Here is a 23,194-nt window from a genome sequence, read left to right as displayed (position 1 = left end):
TTTTTTACTTCTTAACTGGACGATATAAGGGAGTCTGCCAATTGAATAGATTCTGACCCTCCATCATAATGATCGCACTTGGCCAAGATGCAGCTCGAAATTTTCTTTTGATAAGCAATATCGAGCTTGGTCCATTCAAGTGTAAAACTGGCGCTCGTGTACGTGCCGAGTATCAAGCAATTCGGTTTAGTGCCAAATATCGACAGTGAATCAAGTTGTGCCACACAAAGACAGTAGTCATGAATCATCATCATCATGATAAAAGTTGTTATATCAGCTTTTCCCCTCAGGGAAGTCCACGTAGAAAAGTTATCTCGAGTGCTAGCCTTTGAATTTGGTGTGGTGTCCTTTGCAGCATTGTATGAGGTAACGATCGAGACATTTAAACCAATTAAAGAGACGGACGCGGTACCATCAATTCTTTACTAGTTTTGTACCGAGTCGTCACGTCGCCGCTCACATTCCTAAAATTTCTGAATAGATTCTTTAAAACCTCAGGAGGGTTTTCAGCTTTGTTCTTGGTCTCCTCTAAGCCAAGGGCTTGTTTTTTTCCGCATTGAATTGGCAATTTTCATTTGTTACGTTATTAGCAACTGGTATGTTACTACAATTATTTTCACTATTCACACTTGTGGCTTTTAAATGTGTTGCCGTTAGTCGTCATTTTTTGTTCTGGTCTCACATTTTAACACACCTGCTGCCAATGTTTCAAGTTACACCACTATCACTCTTTTGTACTTCACCTTCAACGCTGGAATGTCTGGTAAATATTTGTTTACACTCGAGTTCTCAGTTTCTCTTCATTGAAAAGTGTCCTTTTCCTTCTTGGCTCTCACTTATTTCTCTGGTGGTTACCGTAAGTTTCACAAGGGTTGCAACTTCACCTGTGGAGTATTTTAACTACACGTTTCCTCTTACACAGCGAGCAAGCAGCTCCATCCGCTGGTGTAAGGCCACAGCTTCATCAAAACCCAAGTAACCAGTTATTGCTATTTCTTAATGTTACTTTTTTTCTCCTAAGTCATATTCGTCACTTAAAGTGAAGAGAGGTCTGGTGAACACTGAATAAAATCTATCAGAAGGAAATTAGGAAAAGCTTAGAGGTATTAAGTTATGTTAGGGGAAAGTTAAATGTCGGTGAGAGAATAGTTGTCCGTAGGAAAAATAGAAAGCGTCTTATTTAGTTGTCAAAATCTGGTTCTTTCTGGGTGCGTGAAGTTTCCTATAAACTCCACATAAATGCCGTTGACTTTACCTTACCATGGAGGAACGGTTAACATAATTTTCACGACAGTGTACGTGAATAAAATTTAAATGTATTATTATTATTATTATTATTATTATTATTATTATTATTATTATTATTATTATTATTATTATTATTATTATTATTATTCAGGAAGGGAACATGGCTATTTCTACGTGTACAGTTTGATGAAAGTATTTCGTTATATAATTGTTGAGTCTGACGCGTTTAATTGGTGGTTATTATTCTTGAAACCTTAAACCACAGTGAGCATAACTCGAAAACGTCCAAGAGAAAAAAAATACAGCTTACAGATCATCAGCTTGGTATTAATCAGGAAAAAAATTGGCCTGTCAACACGACAGAGCAAATCTAGGTACACTGGTGTGTGCAGTGCAGTGTAATGGCATATTTTCCCCCTCATATCGCTCAGAGATTTTGAGATTCCTAAGTGTCGTGGCTTCATTAGCACCATTCAGGAAAGGTTGAATTCAAGATTTTACGTTTTCCCTTTTCCTCTGAGATTCATTGCTTAAGTTCGGAGTGAATATTCTGATGGTTGGAAGTGTTAATTGTCCGCATTGAATATTACATGAACACTGCTCAAGGAAACATTAAGTTAGTGAGTGAGGACAAGATGTCATGTTGTCTATTACTATAAGGTCACTCTGTTCTTTTACCTCTTCTTTGGTTTTTACTTATTCTTTTATCGTGAGCCAGTCGGCTACCGCGGGCATTTATATAGAAACTTAATAGTTTCACATACTTTTGTCACGTAAAAATTGTTGGTAAAATGATTGAATTTTCCAGTTCTGCTCAATTTGGATGTTGCTTAGACATGCATCGGAAAGTCATAGTTGTCTTTGTTTGCGTTCAAATTGAAACCAATTTTTTTTTAGAACTTAATTGATACGGTTGTCGGGTAAAGGACGGAAAATATCTTTGATTCATAATGAAATAGGCAGACTATTCTAAATCATTCCCCTCATTTCTGAGACCAGCAAGTGTTGAAGGGAAGCGTGTTCCTGAAAGGAAGCCTAGAGTAGCCGGAACAAAGATTTAATTATAAAAGTGGAGCGCTACAGGATTTCCCTGAAAAGGAAAGCGAACCCTTGTGTGGTTAGGAGGGGGTCGGGGCCTCCCAGTTTTGGGGGAGGGGGCGCCCGATGTTGGCTGAATGATGAGAGTTAGGAGCGAGTAGGGAATGTTGAAGGGAGAAGCATGATAATCTGAGAGGGAAATTGCATCGTTGGCGGAATTGGAGAGGCCGATTAAACCTCGGTCGGTGCCGAGCAGAGAGAAAGCGGGAGAGCGAATCCTAACGAGATTCACGGGTGATTTCTCCATTAAAAGTGTTTGAGGATGTTCCAGCGTGCGAGTGACGAGGTTGATCGAAGCCCTTCGAGCTGTAACTTGCTCCAGAATGTTTGTCGCTTTTATTTTATTAATTATTGTGGAACCACGGTCAAGGTTAATGGTAGCGATATTATGAGTGCTTGGCCAGCGCCTTGTTGACCTCGTGACAGTGTTATTTCGACGTGGTTTTGATACAAGCCTTGTGTTGCTTTACGAACTGTCGTTATGGTCACTCGATCGTCGTAACTGCGCAAACCTGGCCCTTGTCGGGAGTGGCATTTACGTTAACATTTACGCGAGCTCACACGTGCACACTTTCACTGTGGCCACTCGCATCCGGAACTGACGGCTGCCTAACCGGACTGTTGCTGCCTTGGGTGTTGCTCTATGGGTTTCTCATTGCCTAGGAGCCAGTTTTATTTTATTTTATTTTTTTTTTTGGGGGGGGGTGAATGATAGGGTTTCAATTGTCTTATATCATTGGGTATTATTGCGTGTGTTTATTTACTTATTATATAGTGCAGGGAGACTACTTAGAGTACTGTTGTGCAGAGAGAAAGCTTTAGAATACTATAAGTTATGTGCACGGAGGCTGCATTAACGGAGACATCACAAATTTGCACAGAGACATTACAATTGTGGACGGAGACATCAACATCGTGCACGGAGAGGACATTGGAGTGCCATTGAGCAGGGGGAAGACAGCAAATGCCGATGAAAAAACAATCGCAGATCGGGCCTGTGTGAGGAAGACAACTGAGGCGTCAGAATGACGGTTGTTGAACAAGAGAGTAATATCGATGTCTTAAGGAACGGAAGTTTGTTTAGGTGGTTTAGAGTGTGTGTGAGAGGGAGAGAGAGAGAGGGGGGGGGGTGAGAGGGCGGTTGGAGTGTTGGATGGTGTATGTATACCCCCCTCCCGCACCACGCCCCCAAGCGTCGTTGTGTCCAAAGGCATAGGTCACTTGTCCGCCGCATTGGGTCACTTCTTGACCACCCTGATCCACTTACGTAGGTGGGGTTTGCGTGGCGTAGATGACAGTAGGCGGGATATGTAGGTACTTTCATATTGGAATGTTCATCGGCTGTAGAACTTCCCTCAAGGATACAGGGTAAACCAATCATGTAGTTAGTTTTCATTCTGGTCAGTCAGGTTAAGAGAATGCTTGCCAGCTTCTCTCTCTCTCTCTCTCTCTCTCTCTCTCTCTCTCTCTCTTCTCTCTTGAAAACCACAATAAAATTTATCAAATTACTGAAAGACCCAGTAGAGAACTAGACAATCTCTCTCTCTCTCTCTCTCTCTCTCTCTCTCTCTCTCTCTCTCTCTCTCCTCTCTCTCTCAAACCACAATAAAAATTTATCAAATTACTGAGAGACCCAGTAGAGACTAGACAATCTCTCTCTCTCTCTCTCTCGTCTCTCTCTCTCTCTCTCTCCTCTCTCTCTCTCTCCTGAAAACCACCATAAAATTTTACCAAATTACCGAGAGACTCTGGCTCATATTATTCATCTTTCATCTTATAGCTAAGACTGCCGTTTTACCGATGTGGATTTAGCTTAAAAAGTAACTTATTAAAAATAAATAGTGGAGGTCAGGCTTCATCATCACCAGACAGGTGCGCGGGAATGTCTGATAATTGCAGAGGTGATAAACAAAATGGGAAAGTTTCTGTATTGTCTATTATGTAGAGATTATTAATTGGTTCTACTTACACGTTTGTTTCAGATATGTTTATTTATCTGGAGGATTCCTTTGTTCTCTCTCTCTCTCTCTCTCTCTCTCCTCTCTCTCTCTCTCTCTCTCTCTCTCTCTCTCAATTCCAGTATTTTTATGACGAGGTCAATTTTTGAATTTTGTTTTCTTTCTCCTTCAGGTATGTGGACTGAAAAGTGCTTTCACAAGCGTCTAAACTCTTTGACAGCTCAAGACGAGGTTTCTACCCACCACTCCCAAGCTTTGTTAACAACTGCATCATTGCTGGTAATTATTAACAGGAGTGGCTGGCTCCCGGGAAATTATAAGACAACGATCACTGCCCCTTTCGTATTTGATCAGCATATATATACATATATATATATATATATATATATATATATATATATATATATAATGCTTGCAATAATGTAAGATAAATAAGGTCTAGTAGCGAAATAGCAGCCAAAGAGTTTTCAGTTTCATCTGCGAGCATGAACATACTATAAAAATAATGTTATGATATTGTACAGATTTGTGCAATAGTGATAGTGAAATAGGATGTACTGCAGAAAAATAATAACGAAATAAAATCAGTATTTCACAAAACGAAGTGAAGCCCTTGACATTTATTGCATTTTAGTTATATGCAGTTCCGGGAGCTTCTGTCATTGACAAGTTTTTTTTACGACTTTTAATATTATCACAGTTACTGGATCCACTTTCACTGATAGAGTAGTTTTCTAAGAGTATCTAATATTGCTTGCAACCTATAAAACATGAAAATTGCCCGAGCGACCCTGATTTGTAATTTGTGAAGGATTTAGAGGACGCCCCTCTCTAATTGCGCTCTATTAGTTGAGAAATACGGAGCGACGAGGCTGCAGGGTTAAAAAAACTTAAGACTATATCGAGTGTATGTTTATATCATGTTTGTATGTAATTGCGGCAATTTAGAGATGGGTAGAGACAATGGACACGGCTGGTTTGGAAGCTAGACACAGACAGTATGTACTTTGTGAGGTTCTAGCAAAGGTGTCTATCATTCTTGTTTAATGAAAGCTTGGCTTGACCAAGGTCCAGATTGTTTGTCAGAGACCGCGGTACTCAGAAAAAAAAAACTATTGGATACAAGTGCATCATGTAGAAGGATTATTAGCTTTATATTTAACAGTTTCACTGCTTACCAACTAATAATTAGTTGCTGCAGTTATTGGTGTTACCTGAACAAATGTGTCTCACACACTGGCTCCAGGCTGTAGCAAATTTATTTGTCCTTTAGAAGAGTAACCTTGAACTTGGCCTAATCTGAAGTTATCGCCATTAATAGCGTAGTGCGTATGTCAGATACGACGTCTCCATTTTGGTATAGTTAAGAAGTCTCTTATATTCCTCAGGGCTAGTGTAGCATCCCGCCCGTTGTTTATTCCTTCCTCTTCCCCTTCATTATCTCCTTCCCATCATCTTCCCTTCTCCCATCTCAGCCAATGCACCACGTGGTTCCCTCACGTTTTGGCAACACTTGTCAAGATCGTTGTTGAGAGTGTAGTGTTCTGTAGACTCTCGTTTCACTCTTTGGTTAGAGGCGAGTAATCGCTGGCATCCTTGTTGTTGTTGCTGTCTTGGAGTGACAAGTTGGAGAAATCTCTATAATTTAGGAAATTGAAGACTAGGAACTGTGTCTTCGCTTTTGCACTTTTATAGCTTATGCAGGATGATGCTTCAATTCTTGCTTGCCTGGAGTTCGGTTCTATATTCCAGACAAGGAAGTGAGAATCTCTCTCTCTCTCTCTCTCTCTCTCTCTCTCTCTCTCTCTCTCTCGTTGCCCATGATGCATTACTAATTGAATATTGGATGTATCTAATGTGGCATTAATGACGGTAGTCGTAATGAGTCTGTCATTGGAGACGCAAAACAAAAGAGGAAGTGTCTTGAGTTGCAGAGAGAGAGAGAGAGAGAGAGAGAGAGAGATATGGGTTGTAGTTTAATCTCGTTTTTAGTTACGATTTGATAAGTAAGAAGATTTGATGATAGTTATGCTTTTGAGTATTGAATCTTCCTTTTTATTGAACAAGCCTTTGTATTTTTGTTACTATCCAAACATTCATAATGATTTGCATACAAGACTTGAAAAATCTTTTTGTGTTCGTTTCCGCAGCTGTTGTGCTCGTAATTATCCGTCTGCTGTAATTGAAGACCCTCAAGATGAAAAGCACACAGTCTCTCTCTCTCTCTCTCTCTCTCTCTCTCGTTGTTGGTCACGTGATGCCAAGAAAAGAGTGGAATGAGAAATTAGGCGAAAATTTGATTTTATTATAGATGCTGTTATGCTAACGAGCAAATGTCCTATGTTGTGGACATTATACGTATTAGATGGATGCGGAAGTTTCGAATCCTCTTCATACATACTTGGTTTTCGATCTATTTCCTTGTGATTACATTGGCTTTCGTATTTTTTATGTCCAGACATACATGACCTTTTTATTTCAATGTTTTGTATTTTAGCTGTTTGGATTTACCGTGATTTATTTTGTTAATTTTTTTATTGGCTAGTAAAAATATATCTGCATTTAAAAGCCATAAATGTTACAGAAATAAGGTTATCTTTCCCGTGAAATTGGTTTAGTAATGAAATAAATGCAAGTGAAAAATGAGCTTATTAGTGAAAGAATTCCTGCCAAAAAAAGGCTAAATCAACTGTTTAAGGGACCAGTCGCCGATTCTCAAACTTGCTGACATCATCCAAACTCCCTCCGGAGTTTCTTCTTCCGCGTTCGTTGAAAATGATTGTCTAATTATTGAGTGTCACCGTAAACCATTTCTTTTCTCAAAGCCAGATCTTTTTCATAAATAAATAAGTAAATGAAAGGGTAGCGCCATCAGTGCACCTTATGCGGTGCATTGTAGGCATTACCTATTTTTGCAGCGTCCCTTCGGCCCCAAGCTGCAACCCCTTTATTTCCGTTTACTGTACCTCCGTTCATATTCTCTTTCGTCCATCCTACTTTCCACCCTGTCTTGAAGTTCTTTGCAGCGTCCCATCGGCCCCAATCTGCAACCCCTTTCTTTCCTTTTACTGTGCCTTCGTTCATATTCTCTTTCGTCCATCTTACTTTCCATCGGTTCTTGACAATTTTTTAGTTGCAACTGTGAGGTTTTCCTCCTGTTAACACCTTTCAAACCTTCTTCTATCTCAATTCTCCGTTCGTCGTTGAATGACCACACATGTCCCAGCGCTTGGCCTTTGGTTCAAATCTCATATTCCACATGGCGTCGCGTTATCACTTTCAATTCTATTATATTCTTTCTCCTCTTTATGAATAGGTCGGACGGAACATGAATTTTTTACCTCCTCCCATTGCCACGGACTCCCCTACACTCTCCTCTCTCTCTCTCTCTCTCTCTCTCTCTCTCTCTCTCTCTCTCTCTCTCTCGTGATAAAAGGAAGTGGGGAGTTAAAAAGATGGCGAGGGAGGTTGAGTATTGATCTTTTGAGGAGACGAACGTTACCCCCAGAATTCTTTGTGTGTAGTTGTGTTTGCCCGTCATTTTTGTCTTTTTGTGTCATTAGGGGTGAGGTGTTGAGGCGGACATTTGCGTATGCGGCCTTTGAAAAGCATGAGCAAGAGGGGGGGGGGGGGGGGGGGGGGGGGGGGGGGAGGGGGGGGGGGGGGGGGGGGGGGGGGGGGGGGGACCACGTTTGATAAGCACAGCCGTTTTCTAGGACTTAATTTACTTGAGGCCAACTTTGGAGGAACTCGAAGGCGAGAGGTTTCTGTCGAGGGTTGGCAGGAGGGCAAGAGGTTTAAATTTAATACTGATTAGAACTTGTTATATAGATCTTAATGGATGCCACCGTCAATGTTATTTATAGATCCTGATGGGTGCACTGTCATTTGTTATGTAGATCTTGATGGGTACGCTGTCAGTTATGTAGATCTTGAAGGGTGCACTGTCAGCTGTTATATAGATCTTGAAGGGTGCAGTCAATTGTTATTTAGATCTTGAAGGGTGCACTGTCAATTGTTGTGTAGTAGATCTTGATGGGTCTTCTCAGTTTATATATATATATATATATATATATATATATATATATATATATATATATATATATATACCAGGCCTCACTCATGATTGAACTTTGGTTGGATATGTTTATGTTATTTAAATGATAGCAAAATTAGTGGATGTCTAATATATAAAAGTTAACGTTGCTGTATTTTCCCACTGTCCTGCAACTTTATCGAAGGTAATCCTCATACTTTGTTTATTAAATATATATATATATATATATATATATATATATATATATATATATGATATATATAATATATATATTGATTGCTCATATGAAAGTCGAAATTTGACAACCTTAAGACAGACATCATGAATTCGTGAAATGTTTATGTATTCTTAAGGAATGAAACCGGAGTCCATAATCAGAGGAAGTAACGTATCTACTAAAATATTAATCACACTACCGCTGTATAGTGTCTGTGTACGATAGTAAGCGTCGAATAGAAATGCATAATTTAGCACCTTTGTAACCTGGGGTCATCCCGTGTGGGGTGCGAACTCTGTTCGGTGGCCACGACTCTGCTCGCGCTGACCCAGCTGGGGGGAGGAACCCGGGGGATTCCATTCTCTGTCATCTTTACTTGCACGTGACTCCTTGCATTCTTTCTTTGACCTCGCGTGACGTTTTGCATTTGGCTGCGGTGTCAGAGGAAGGAGTACATTTACTAGGAGGAAATATTGCAATTGCTGTCCTTTGAGCTGCAAGACATATATGCATTATAAGAATTAATTGGTATTTTTTTTTTTTTTTTTTTTGCGCCAGAATCCCTCGTAATTCAATTAGTTGTAGCGTGTTGACAGCTCATAGTAAACTAGTGGATAGGATATTCTAGAGGACAGAACGGAAACATTTTAGAAAGAGAAGGAATGAAGGGGAAACCCCCTACTAATACATGTTATATTTTGAACTACGATATTCTTGAGTTAGCTATTTTTAAGACTTGATTTCACTCTCCACACCGGTCGAGTCGAGACAAAATGTGTTGTTTCTATTGACGTAATATTTACCAACTTTTAAAACCTTTTTTTCACAACTTATGTTTCGAAAGTTCATCATATATATATATATATATATATATATATATATATATATAATATATAATAATAAATAAATGGTGTAATTTATACAACATAACTTCCACGAAAATCTTGAACTCTGCACGTCCACCAAAACGTCGCGACGGAATTTTGTCGGTCTATTTCGGCTTCTGTCAAAGGCTCTTGGTTTTCGAAGGATCGCTTCTGGTCGTTTTCTCTCTCCTGCGTGAGGTTTTATGTGCAGTTTCATTGTATCAGTTTAGGATGGGTCTTATGTCGGCACAATTACCGGATGGGGAGAGAGGAAGAGTGGGAGGTGGTAATAAAACGTCCGCCTCTGTGGACGGTAACTATAGTAGATTCACATCAACCGTGCATTTGATGTCTAGGCCAGTCCCTTACGACGCTCCTGATTGGCTGCTGATAAGCCAATCACAGGGATGGAATCTCAGTCTCTCTCGAGTGTTCACGTGGGTAAGATGTGTATTCCACCTCTCCTGAGGGATACGTCTTTCAAAAGTAGCCCTCAGGAGAAGTGGAACATACATTCCTGCCTATGTGAACTCTCTCGAGAGACAGAGTTTCCAGCCCTGTGATTGGCTTAGCAACAGCCAATCAGGAGCGTCGTAAGGGACTGGCCTAGAAATCAAATGCACGGTTGATGTGAATCTACTGTAGATGGCGAGTGACCATACACGAATCGTGTTAAGAAGTTCGTAGCTATTGATATTTTTGTGGTTGATTCATTTTCCTCTACAGCATTTCATGTGTTGATCATTTCGTGGCTGATTCATTTTCCTGCACAACATTTCTGGGCGGTAATTTTGTTTTTTATTAATTTTCCTCTACAACATTTCATGTTGATCATTTCGTGCTTAGTTCATTTTCCTCTAGAGCATTAGTTGTGTTGATAATTTTGTTGTTGATTCATTTTCCTGTACAACATTTCACGTGTTTATTATTTCGTAGTTGGTTAATTTTCCTCTACAACATTTCACGTGTTAGTAATTTTGTGGTTGGTTTATTTTCTTCTGTAACATTTCATTTTCCTCTTACATTTCTTGTTGATAATTTTGTTGTTGATTCATTTTCCTATACAGCATTTCACTTGTTGATAATTTTGTTGTTGATTCATTTTCCTGTACGACAAGATTCAGTTGTTTATGATAATTTTGTTGTTGATTCATTTTCCTGTACAGCATTTCACTTGTTGATAATTTTGTTGTTGATTCATTTTCCTGTACAACATTTCATGTCTGTTGTCAATTTTGTTAGTGGGCTGACTGGCGACATTTCATTTCTAGTACTTTCAAGTTCCTATATTTCTCTGGAGCTGTAAAAGAAGTATATTTGCCAAAGTTTCGTGAGCTCCCCCGCGCGCACTTACATTATAACATCGTTGTGAACATTTATAGTTTTATCTAATAAAATCATTTTTCTGGGTCAGTATCATGGTTAACCCCGTAACACTTGTGAGTTCTGGCCGCCAGGGAGCTCGGTACGCCCCTGCTGCTACCAGCTGTGTATGAAACGGGCCGGGCGGCGGTCGAATTGATCTACGCTATAGCACCAGGTACTACTTCCGGGTTTTGAAAATGCATCACTGACTACTTTCATTTTCAGACAAAATGTCATGGTTTTAAAAGTACTGCGTTTATCTGCGTTATATTTTGCAGGCGTTATTACAGTCTTTATGAATACGAAGGAAGTTTTACGTTTTATTACATGATATATGACACGCGTATTTCTGTGGCCTGAAATGTTTTGCGAAGGATTTCATGAGACTGCACGATTCGTAGGCATGGCCTATTCATCATACCTTTCAATCAATGTCTATATTTATGTATAAAATTGTAACGTAGAGCCGGCCTGCCTCTGCTTCCCTTTCGTAAGATTCTTCTGGAGGTAGAAATTGTGAAAGCTTCTCTCGACTTACTCCCAGTGCAGTCACCGCTGGACGGTCAGTTTTCTACGCCGTATGACTGAAGCATTATCGTCGTGCGTTTTTAATGATTCAGTCCTCGCAATGCGCCGGTGTTCCGCTCAAAAGTTACGTTGTTTATTAAATTCGTTAAAATGGTACCGTCATTGGTCAACAGTACTTCCAGTCCATGGCCTTGTTCCACTCATTCATTTTCATGTCGCTGAGCGTGTATTATGCAAAGGAATTTCCAAGACATCTTCCCTGTGTTTTGTGCCATACTGGTTGTCTTGCCAGGTACGTAAGTGAGGCTTTTCGAATAAGTAAGAGCGTCCCATTGTACCCCCCACTCATCAACAGGTATTTTATCGATCGCTGTGTGGAGTGCTGTTGGCCCGTCCGCCGGAGCTCAAGTTGAACAGCGCGTGTTCGTGTTGGTGTGCGTTTGTGCCCTCGCCAGCATGATTATCTACTGTTTATTTGGCATCTTTAGAACGTCGTGATTGTTTTCGTATAACCCTTTGACAAATGAATATGAGTACTACATGAGTATCGTTCTTTTGCCGTGACCATTTTGCTGAACTTTGAATTTCGCCTGAGAGAGAGAGAGAGAGAGAGAGAGAGAGAGAGAGAGAGAGAGAGAGAGAGAGAGAGAGAGAGAGAGAGAGCGTTTTGTTCTCCTCAAATGTAAAACCAGTTTTTAATATTGCACAATTCTTTTGGTACCAATAGTGTGAATGCATGTGCGATAAGTATTCCATTGTAAAAACTTAATAAGGAATCTCATGAGACAGTAACTTGACGATTCGTGATGAAACTGAAGGTTATTTGAATCCTTGTGCAGGCCTGTAGAATGACGATGCTAGGCCCCGTTTCCGTTGTAACACACCAGTGCGTTGCTAAGGAAATTAAAGCCGGTTTTAGGGTTTCTCTGATGCCGGTTCGTAGTGTGAGGATTGTTGGGTAAAAAGTTTATGGCCCGAGGGGATCCGAGGGGACATTAACATATCTCTACTGCATTTGATGTCAGACCGTTAATTCCTGTAATCAATCAATGCGACCTCAGAGTGGATTTCACGTTTTCATTGGTAAACAAATGATTTGTCGTTTAGAGCGAAAATATTTAGAATCTTTAACATTGGTAATGTATAGTTCCCTCGTGTCATGTGCGATTCCGTTTTTTGTCATTCATATCTTAACAGTGAAGATTTATTTATAAGTTTGTAAAGTATAGGCTGTCACTTTTAAGCCTCCGTTTTGAAAATGATTCATACACAACTTATCACTGGAGAAATAGCACCGGCCAGGGCAGTTCACGTCTCGCTTCTCTGTATGGAAATAAGTTTCTTTCAAGTTCCAGTTAACGTTTCATAGTTATAGTCTTTCCATCGTTACCGATGCACAGTATATAAAAAGATATATATACTATTCTATAAGATATAGTATTATATATATCCTATATTATATATAAACCTATATATATATATATACGAAAGCGAATAACCGACACCTGGGATGATATGCGGAAAAGATGGCGAGTGCTTTCGTCTTTACTAAGAATTGGTCAAGGAACGAATGAAGTACGGTGGGAAAGAGGCTTATCAGGTTTTAAAAAAAAAAAAAAAATACCAGATGGTTAATTGTCCAAGGGTAAAAATCATCTGGTATTCTTGATCTTTTTTTGTACCTGTTTACCTATAAGTCTCTTTCCAACTGTATTCCATTCGTTCCTTGACAATGTCTTAGTGAATTCCGAAAGCGCTTGGATTTCTGCCTTCCAGAAATCCAAACGGAGTCGTGCATCTACTGGTGGATCTTGAACCCACACACACACAACACCCACACTCACAACCGACGGACACCACACACACACACACTCAACACACACACCACCACACTTGAACCATCCACACACCATATTATATATATATAATATATAATATATATATATATATATATTATATATATTTATAGTATAATATATATATATAATATATATATAGAGAGAGAGAGAGAGAGAGAGAGAGAGAGAGAGAGAGAGAGAGAGAGAGAGTCCATCACTTTCTGTTTCTCGCGCGCGTGGCCCTTAGCTCTCTCAAGGGCTGTCATTCAGCGTTTTCCTCTGTGGGGTCTGACGTAAGTCAGCAGCGAGTTTGTCCCTGACTGCGCAAGGGTGACAGAGTAAGCGGTCGCACGGACGGATTGCAGCTCAGGTGTGGGTGGTATCCAAGATGAGAGAGAGAGAGAGAGAGAGAGAGAGAGAGAGAGAGAGAGAGAACAAGTAATCCGTGGATTCAGCAGCAGAATCCATCAGCGGGGCCGTTGATGCAATGGAATCGTGGTGCGTACATGACGTGTGGGTGGAAGGTTAGCTGCCGGTGGCATTTCTATATAGCTATATTTAGTTTTGTTGTTCTCGTCGTTATTTTGGGGTTTCATTGTGCTGTCTTATTTTGTGTTGACGTGCCGTTTATTCTTTATTATTATTTGGTCCAAGTAGCCGGAATAAGCACGCGTCCATATAATCTTATAAGGGGGAAAAAAAACTTTCTTGGGTTCACTAGAAGCTTGCACTAGCGCGTAAGTGTGAGAGTCCTTGAACAATTACTTGCTATTGGGTAGGAAATACTCACGGTTGATGGTTATAGGGTCAACTTGTGTTTTTTACCTAAATGAATGAATCATAATTTCTAATATTAAAAAGAGAACGGAAGAGACTAGAAAAGTTTCTCTATTTGCGTAGAGCTTGGGCAGAGGAGAAAGCAAGTAGACATCGTGACGTCACGTTTCTTAATTCCCAACTCCTCAACCCGTATAATCCTGCGCACGAGAAGACCTTGTAGTACTCTACGGGCTGCTCTTTGAGGAAAAGTCCGTGCTGGGATAAGGCCAGCTTAATCTCAAACAACGACCTTGTAATAATACTCCCTAGACATTGCTGAACAGTAGTTATGATCCGCCGGGACTTTACTCACGGTGAGTGTACCAGTCGGTGATTCTACCCTTATTTTGATTATATTGACTCCTGGACTAGTTTGTGTTTACAGGGTTTAGCTTGTAATATCTGTGTCGTCTTGAGAAAGAGAGAGAGAGTGCCTTGGCTTGTGATTTGATTTATTTTGCTGCAATTGAACGAAAACATCTTTTACCGATTGCTTCATATGTTTTGATTTCATTTAATGTGTGTGTCGTTCTGAAGTGCCAAGGGTTTTTACTTGTTTATTTAGACATGCAGCAAATAGACGTTGACAAGCTCGATCGATAATTTTCTGTGGTGTTTACGTTGAGGTAGCAGAATTGTTTAGAATGGTTCGGGGTATCTGCGAACAGACGGGAATCATGTTTGTAAAGTTGGCAGTGTTTTTCTGAAGCGTTCGTGGTTCGCAGCCTGGAAATGCCGCCAGAATCCTCTCATTTCTTTTCATTAATCTGCATGCTTTCGTGGAAAGAGCAAGTTGTTGGTTCTTTTCCATGTTTTGGAAGTTGTTGGATACATTCCCTCTGTAACAGATGTGCGCGTGCAAGAAAAAGCTGCTCATATTTGGGTATTATCCAACTTAGTTTTCTAAAAAAAAATTTTTTTTTTTAAAGACATTGTGTATTTGGATTTTTCAAATAACTTGTGTGGATTGTGTAGACATTTAACGAAATGGTAGTTTATCACCTTGTCATAACCCTTACGAATTTCTTATTTGAGTTTATATATATATATATATATATATATATATATATATATATATATATATATATATAAATATATATTATACACATATATATGATAATATAGTTCATATAAATAAAGCTTAATGGGTTATTGTGCTCACTTTATTGTATGACAATGCAGTGCACTTTGTAATAGCAATGCAGAGCCAATTTTACCAGTCATGTAAGTTTTGTTTTACCCAAGTTTTTTCGCTTTGGGGCTTTTTTGTTGCAACATTTTTCATATATATATATATATATATATATATATATATATATATATATATATATATATATCGTAGAAAGAACTGCCTTTGTCTGTATATTTTGTATGGCATAAGTTGAAGTTCAGGTATAATTAGCTCGTAGCTTTTACAAAGCAAGATGACAAATGTTTTTAACAAAATATCAGAATATTTTTTACCAGAGAGGAAGTTGAATGATTTCAATATTTTGCACATTTTGAATATGTTAAGTTTATAATTAAGACCAGACAGTCATTTTTCCAAAAATTGCTGAATTTGTTGTACACAAGGATTTGTTGATACTAATTTTTGTAACAATGATTTTTTTTATACTAATTTTTGTGAGACTTTTGAATCGTTTTCGTAACCATGGAAGCCTTCTCGGGGTCTCTTGTGTAATCATTGTAAGACCGACGTTCCTGTATGTATATTCTTAGCTTAAATTGAATTATCCCTAATACAACAGAGTCTGTTTTATTTCGACTCATTGGGTTTGTTACATGAAATATATTTGATAATTTTAGTACATATAAATCAAAGTAAAATATTTATTTTGAATGTGTGTTCCACTTATTAATTGCAGTTGACGTCATACACTGCAAATTCAATCGTTATTGCCAATTGTGATAAAAACATTCTCTCTCTCTCTCTCTCTCTCTCTCTCTCTCTCTCTCTCTCTCTCAGAAGAGAGAAGCGACATATACTGTAAATTCAATCGTTATTGCCAATTGTGATAAAAACTCTCTCTCTCTCTCTCTCTCTCTCTCTCTCTCTCAGAAGAGAGAAGCTTGCTGCATGTTTCTGAATAACGCAATCGACTCGGCTCCCTAGTACTTTTTTTTTTCACATACTGATGTTTTGTATACTTTCCATTTTTGAGATGGCGTACCATTTACTTATCTTAAGCGCTAAATTTTTAACACTGAACACACCATTCACTTCTTATCAACTTTTGTTAAGAATTAAGGATTGTGATCACTGCTTTGTGCTCCAATGTACGCTCAAATGGAATCTCACTTTATCCTGTTACTTCGGGCACAAGTTGTATACTTTGCAATCTTCAGCTAAGATATGAGTCATAAAGTTCTTTACGTTTTTTTTTTTGGTATAAGTGATTTTATTCTTCTTTGTATTCCGTTATTTTCTTTTTATCCTTTTATTCTCTCAACTCCTAAGTTTTTTTCTGGGTGTGTGTGTTGGGGGGGTTGGGGGGGCGTGGGGGGGGGGGGGGCGTGTAGGTTGTCGTGATTGACAAGTGATAGACGCTCCTGACCTTTCAATACTGCAGCATTATGTTAAATTCTGTACTTGCTGCCATCGACCTGACGGTGTGGCGTCTCGCAATCGATTCCTCCACATTAACTCTTTCGTTTGCTTTGACAGATGACTTGGAAACGGTCTTGCGCTGCCTCTGCTCTGCAGTAGCCGAAGTTTGTGCTGCACGAGTTCCGAAATTCATATGGTTGTATGTGACGGTGGAAGTGGCATTTGATTCCAGTTGGGCTCTCTCTCTCTCTCTCTCTCTCTCTCTCTCTCTCTCGTTCGATTCTAGGGCATTCCATTGAGGGGTCAGAGATTTGTATTTCTGGTGATAAAAGTTCACTCTCGACGTGGTTCGGAAGTCACGTAAAGCCGTTGGTCCCGTTGCTGATATAACCACTGGTTCCATGCAACGTAAAAACACCATACAAACAAACTCTCTCTCTCTCTCTCTCTCTCTCTCTCTCTCTCTCTCTCTCTCTCTCTCTCTCTCTCTCTCTTAGAAAAAAAAGTTTTAGAAACTTACTTCGAATACAATGATGCTGCTATATTAATCAAGTCATCAAATCTACCTCAAGACTTGAGAAGTTTGCTTGGAAGTGTTCATTCATCACCTTTCCAGAGAAAAAACGTCAGTAATGAAGCCATAGTTAGCACAAAGGATGAGCTAACGCTTGATGGAGAAAGGATTAATGAACTTCTCGAGTATGCGATCAGTGATATAAAAGCAGAGGTTGTCGTGCAGTTGGAACTTCAGAGGTTCAAGCTTAGATGCAGTGCGTAACTTCCCTAATCGTTTGTATTATTCGCCTTGCATTTCAATGGATTATCATCTATTATTATTTTCCTTTTTTATGTATTTCCTTCGACTTTTTCTTACTTCTTCCTCATGAACATATTATTTTGGAGCCTGAATTTGAAGTCAATGGCCCGTGTGGGGTTGTTTCCATATGAATAGATTTCATCTACTGAATAATAATAAAATAAAGGATTTATCGAAGTGGAATGATTGGGAGACCAAATCAAACAAAGGCCAGTTTGAATAAGATTTTGGAATCAAAGATTTTGAAAATCCATACAAAAGCAAGTTTTTGCCTCCTAAGTCTAATACGATATGTGTCATTATATGTGCATTAAACAAGGTATGACCTTGAGGCTTCCTAAAAGATCTAATCGATTTAGTATTAAAGCTTTTTAGAGAATATTAGGTGACAGAGGACGAGTTTAGACTGAGAAATGGTATAAACCAGGGGAGAATACTACGCGATAATGTTAGCTTGGCTCATGAGAGCACGAGAAAACCACATAGAATCAATTGTATGACTAATATATAAATTATGTGTGTGTTTATGACTTGTGTGTATGCATATATATATATATATATATATATATATATATATATATATATATATATATATATATATAACGATCAAATTCACTTTACCTTGGGGAATATCTTACAGGTTCGAATCCTGTCCAGGCGAAGCACATACTAGTTGTAATTCCCGTTGTTTACAAATTATTGAGTCCGATGTTAATATACATATACATTCATACATAAGTATATACACGTATATAGATAAATACATGTATTATACTAGAAAGTCACAAACACACGAGCGAGAGAGATGAGAGTTAGATAGAGAGGAGAGAGAGAGAGAGAGAGAGAGTAGAGACCCCCCCCCCCACCCACCCACCCCCCCCCCACACCCCCCCCCCCCCCCCACCCCCCCGCAGCGGTTCAGCAGCTACCATAATTACATCGAATATATAGGTGATATTTCCGGCGTAGAAAAGGAAGCGTGGAATTGCCGAAAATGGTTTTGACAGCGATTCCAAATTCAATTTGTTATGTCGGCGACGACCGGCGCCCCCCATTCCCAGGATCGAGTTAGTGACTGTCCAGATGACGACGTACGTATGTGCCGAGTTGGTATTTGCCCCCAAGGTGGAAGAACCTGCTCTCTTGATTTTCGTATCACATGGAAAAGCGTGTGGCGGGTGACATGTCCATAGTTTGACAATGGCTGGATTTTTGTAATTAGTTCTCTTGCGACGCAGTAGCAGGTAGTCTTTTTGGGACTTTGTGTTGCAAGAGTTTTGTAAGTGCAAGTCAGCGATTCTGATTTTCCACCATTATCAGATTTACAGATTTACCTTGATTAAAGAATTGATGCAAAAAATTGTTTTTAACTTGAGAAGCGATATTTGGAAAATTATTTTAAACATGGTTATAAATATGTTGCTGTTGTTGAAAGTTCATGATCATCATCATAAATAATTTTACATGAACAATTTGTACTTACATTGCTAGTTTATGATGTTGCATGTACTTGTTCCAAGGCGTTACTCGGAGTCCTTAAAACCACAGGTCTCTTAATTCAATAGACATAACCACTGGTACGTAAGAGAGCTTTTGTTAAGAAGAAAACGCGCAGTGGCAAAAGTAGCGTAATGTACAGATGCAGGAATATTTTGTACTTGAAGCCGTAGTCATCAATTCTGTCAAATAGAGCTTTGAATAATAATAGGATTCGCTGAAGAATTTATATTTATTATATAAATATATAATATTATTTATATATATTTATATATATAGTATATATATACCATATTTACCTATATATATATATATATATTATATATATGATGTTATGTGGATGAGAATGAGATGAATTAGTTGAGTGAACAAAAGAACATTGATGGTATGGTGATAGAATAGTTGAGTGAAATGCCAGTATTGAACCCAAATGAATGAAAAAGAAGGTTGAAGCTGCTCTGGGCGAATTGTTTGTATGTTTTGGTTACCAGAAGTTTCAAAAAAAGTTAGCGAAGGTGAAACATTCTTAGGAAAGAATAGCGGATGTTATGTTGGTAAAGTTCAAGTACGTTATGTGTACGTGTATTATACGCTGTTTCTGTAAGTTTAGTATATATATATATATATATATATATATATATATATATATATATATATATATATATATATCACGGAATAACAACGTGAACTATAAACAGTGGAAGGTCACGTGGAACTGAGTACTGGGAAGATCTTGAAAATGACTTAGAATTATGGAGTAATGTAGTTCACCATATAACGGATTAATTAGCTGTCAACATGGAATGTGTTGACCAGTGAAAAAAATTGCTTTGCGGAAGCACTTGCATCTGTGAAAGTAACCAAAAATTCCCCTGAACAGTTGCAGTTAGATTCCAGTTGGCGGGGTAATATTGCTCATGCTTATAATTAATAATTACTTAACGACCAGAATTGGGACTTACCCCTGGAGCCCTGGAGCCGGGGAGGGCATCTAATATCTTGTTATACATTTTTATCTCTTCATAACATTGCATGGAGTTTAATACAAGTATTTAAAAGCAGGCTCTTTTTTATATATACCTTTTCGTTTTATTGACATTTTTCGTACAAATGCATCCTCTTGATAACCAGATGATTCATTGTTTTCCTGTCAAAGTGTCGATGTCGTACGTCTGCATAACTAATAAACTTGCGTTCGATTCCCTAACTAGACCAGGAAGGAAACGGTGTGGCAACGTATTTATAAAGAATCCAGTTTACGTCAGTTAAACCAAAAAAGGAATAAATCTGCCTTGTAAAGTTTGATCGAGTCCATGAAGGGAATAATCTGCCTTATAAAATTTGATCGAGTCTCGGCGTGGGTGGTGGAAGAAGGAAATGGGAGCAGAGGCGCGAGTGATCGCCCCCCCCCCCCCCCCCTCCCCCCTTGAAAATGGGGATCAGTATACGATTGAAAACGGGAAGGCCTTGGCGAGGTAATCCTTATCCATCTCGGTGATACCATTCATAGCGTAACATATAGGCTACGTTAGTGAAAGTGTGAACTGTCTCCTATGACCTCCTATGATTATATAACATTAATTTAATATTCCATATTTTCAGTAATTATAAGCTCATAGTGTCTGTGTTGTTAATACGATGGTGGTTTTGCATATGCGAGGTATTTTTTTTTTATGTAGCAACGCCCGGAGGAAGTCGCCAGGTTGAAAAATCAAGGTGTCTATGAATATATTATATTTGATCATACTGTGAAAATAAATGTGGTTAGTTGAACAATGCCTGCAATTTATATTATACAAACATCACTTTCTTGCGCAGGTATCCGTGTTAGGCATTGTCTTCCTGAAAGGTTTCAGCTCGGTAACCTTTTCGTATATCAAACAAATCGATTTGCACATTAACCCTCCGTTTTCTTTGGTCGTGTAATTCTCTCTCTCTCTCTCTCTCTCTCTCTCTCTCTCTCTCTCTCTCTCTCTCTCTCTCACACACATATACATTATATGATGGCTTGTAAATACTTTTCCTCTATGCCGTTCTCGCCTACTAGCGTTTTCAATGTCCTACGTCATTCAGTAGACGTCATCAAGGTTATAATTCGAACGTCACTTGCGTCATAATTTCGCTGAACGTACTTTGCTCGTTGACGTTGTTTTAGTTTGAGGTAAACTAATTTGTTGCATTGAGATGAAGTCCACTGGTTTGATAGTAATGCACCGAAATCATAAATTGGAGGGCCATACAGATCTACTTGAGTGGGTTAATATGGAGTGGAAAAATTAAGTTAACGTATTGGGATAATTGTAGTTTTAATTAAGCACGATGAAACTGTGCCCGTGATGGAGCATGAGGCCTGCTGCCGCTACGCGAGGCCCCTGAATGAGCATAGGGGGCGCAGTGTGTGACGACAACCTCACTCTCTTGAACAAGGGATGGGAGTCCAAGTTTTCACTGTGTAGAGAACGGTGGCCGTTGGGATATTTTAACCATTTCGCGTTGATATGTGCTTTGTGTGGATGTTTAACAAGGTGAAAAGAAGTGTTTAGTTGTTTTTATATTATTGGTTCAAGTGATGTGATGTAATTTTAAAATAAAAGTGATTTTGTGGATAGTGCAGTTAAAAAGTGTGTCGGTGAGAGCAGTGTGTACCTGATTGTGAGCTCGCCAACAATCGTGGTGTCCCCCCCCCCCCCCCCCCCCCCCCCCCCCCCCCCCCCCCCCCCCCCCCCCCCCCCCCCCCCCCCCCCCCCCCCCCCCCCGCCCCCCCCCCCCCCCCCCCCCACTCTTCCCACCCCACAACCCACCAATCTCTCTCCGCCCTCCTATCTCTCCCCGACCCGTTTCCATCTCTTCAAACCCAACTCTTAACATTCTCAGAGCAGTGTTTTTGTTGAATATTATTCATATTGCTACATTAGCACCTTAGCTAAGCACAACATTACCTTCTCTGTAGTGGAAGGGAAATATGCCTTCGTGATGATGGTGATAGTAGTCGTTTTGTTCTGCGGGTTGCAAACACCAAGACAAATCCCCCATCGATTACTAAGGTGGTGTCCGTGATCACATCTGCTAACGGTTCCTCCTGCCCAGGTCTACAATGACTGTTACCATTAGTGTTAAGTTAATCCGATTTACAAATATCATTTTAATGAGGCTCGGAGAAAGGGGGGGCTAGGGTTATTTAATTTAACGTACAGGGTCGGCTGATGCGTTCTTGGAAAAGAGAGAGCGATTGCTAGACGAGCGGATCTCGTTTCTGGTTTTCGACTGGGAGAAAAGCAATGGCCTGTGATATGTGAATTTAGGCTGTCATTTGTCTCAGGCACATTTTTTCAGGTGCTATAGTACGTCAGGTTTCGTGGAGATCATGATTCTCTCTCTCTCTCTCTCTCTCTCTCTCTCTCTCTCTCTCCACGATTCTACTTCTCGCTTTCCGAAAACTCTCGTACAAGTACATTCACTATAATGTGTGCTACGTGGGAAAAGGGAAAATGCTTTTGTAACCAGACAAACCTTTGTTAGTAAAATATTGCAAGGCTTGTTGAGAAATACTATCAGTACGTTTTATGTATACATAAAAATTTTATGTATATATTTGTTTATTTATATAAATTGTAAGTTTTGTGTATGTGAAGTTAGTGTTATTGATGGACTTGATAAAGTTTTTAAATGCTGTCGCACAGTTGGCATTTTGTGTACTAAGGTGACCTTGGGGTTGTCGAAAGCGATTGCTGGTGTACTTGGTTCTTCTGGTGCCGTGGACGCTGTGATGTTTTCACCTTTCATTTTGTCGAGTGTACGTGGTGGCAACTCTGGAGAGAAATGGCGTGATTGATTCAAACGATGTGGATTGCCATTTTGAATTAGACTTGGAGTCTCGTCTCTTTAGGAAAGATGCGCTGCCGTAATGTACGGTAAATCCCAGGTTAACAGATGAATCACAGTCCTTTGACGGATACGTGCGGAAAAAACGTCGCAGACATCGTTCCGTTGAGCATCATTTCCATGAGCCAGTGACGTCACTTCCAGGATACGGACTCGATCCCTGGAATTCTGTGGCCAAGCTCTAGCTTACACGGAAATGACGCGTCCGCCAGAGCGTTGCCTCGGGTATTTCGCTCACTCCAGATTTTAGGAATTGGCCGAACGTTTTAAATTTAGGGAGAGGTTCCGTGCAATTGCACGACAAATTACACGACAAATTAGTTCTAGGTTTCGGCGTGCATTCGTTCTTTCGTTCAGTACTGTGCTAACTGGCATGGATGGTTGGTTGGGTAGGGGGCTTGTTCTGGGAACCGAAATTGGATGTCGCTCTCTAGGAAACGTTTGTTAGGGCTT

At 39.5% G+C, this 23,194-nt stretch overlaps 1 protein-coding gene across 8 annotated transcripts in view; it reads left to right on the top strand.

The window, feature by feature from the left end:
- The window catches only part of LOC135207318 (AF4/FMR2 family member 1-like), a 215,855-nt gene that overhangs the window by 95,862 nt on the left and 96,799 nt on the right, over positions 1-23,194 (top strand). For 3 of the 8 annotated variants that reach the window (XM_064239012.1, XM_064239010.1, XM_064239014.1), the window contains exon 1: positions 21,262-21,384. The exons of 2 other annotated variants lie outside the window; for them this stretch is intronic. Coding sequence is in view for 1 of the 6 variants with exons in the window: in XM_064239011.1 (XP_064095081.1) it covers positions 21,236-21,384 (149 nt within the window). In the remaining 5 variants the exon portion in view is untranslated. Of the gene's footprint in view, positions 1-4,487; positions 4,584-21,220; positions 21,385-23,194 lie in introns of those variants that run through there. 3 more of the 8 variants (XM_064239016.1, XM_064239011.1, XM_064239015.1) reach the window with 3 other exon arrangements.

This window comes from Macrobrachium nipponense, chromosome 32 (assembly GCF_015104395.2).
Source record: "Macrobrachium nipponense isolate FS-2020 chromosome 32, ASM1510439v2, whole genome shotgun sequence".
Lineage (NCBI taxonomy): Eukaryota > Metazoa > Arthropoda > Malacostraca > Decapoda > Palaemonidae > Macrobrachium > Macrobrachium nipponense.
The sequence above is the reverse complement of the archived record's forward strand: the minus strand, read 5'-3'. Positions and strand labels throughout refer to the sequence as shown.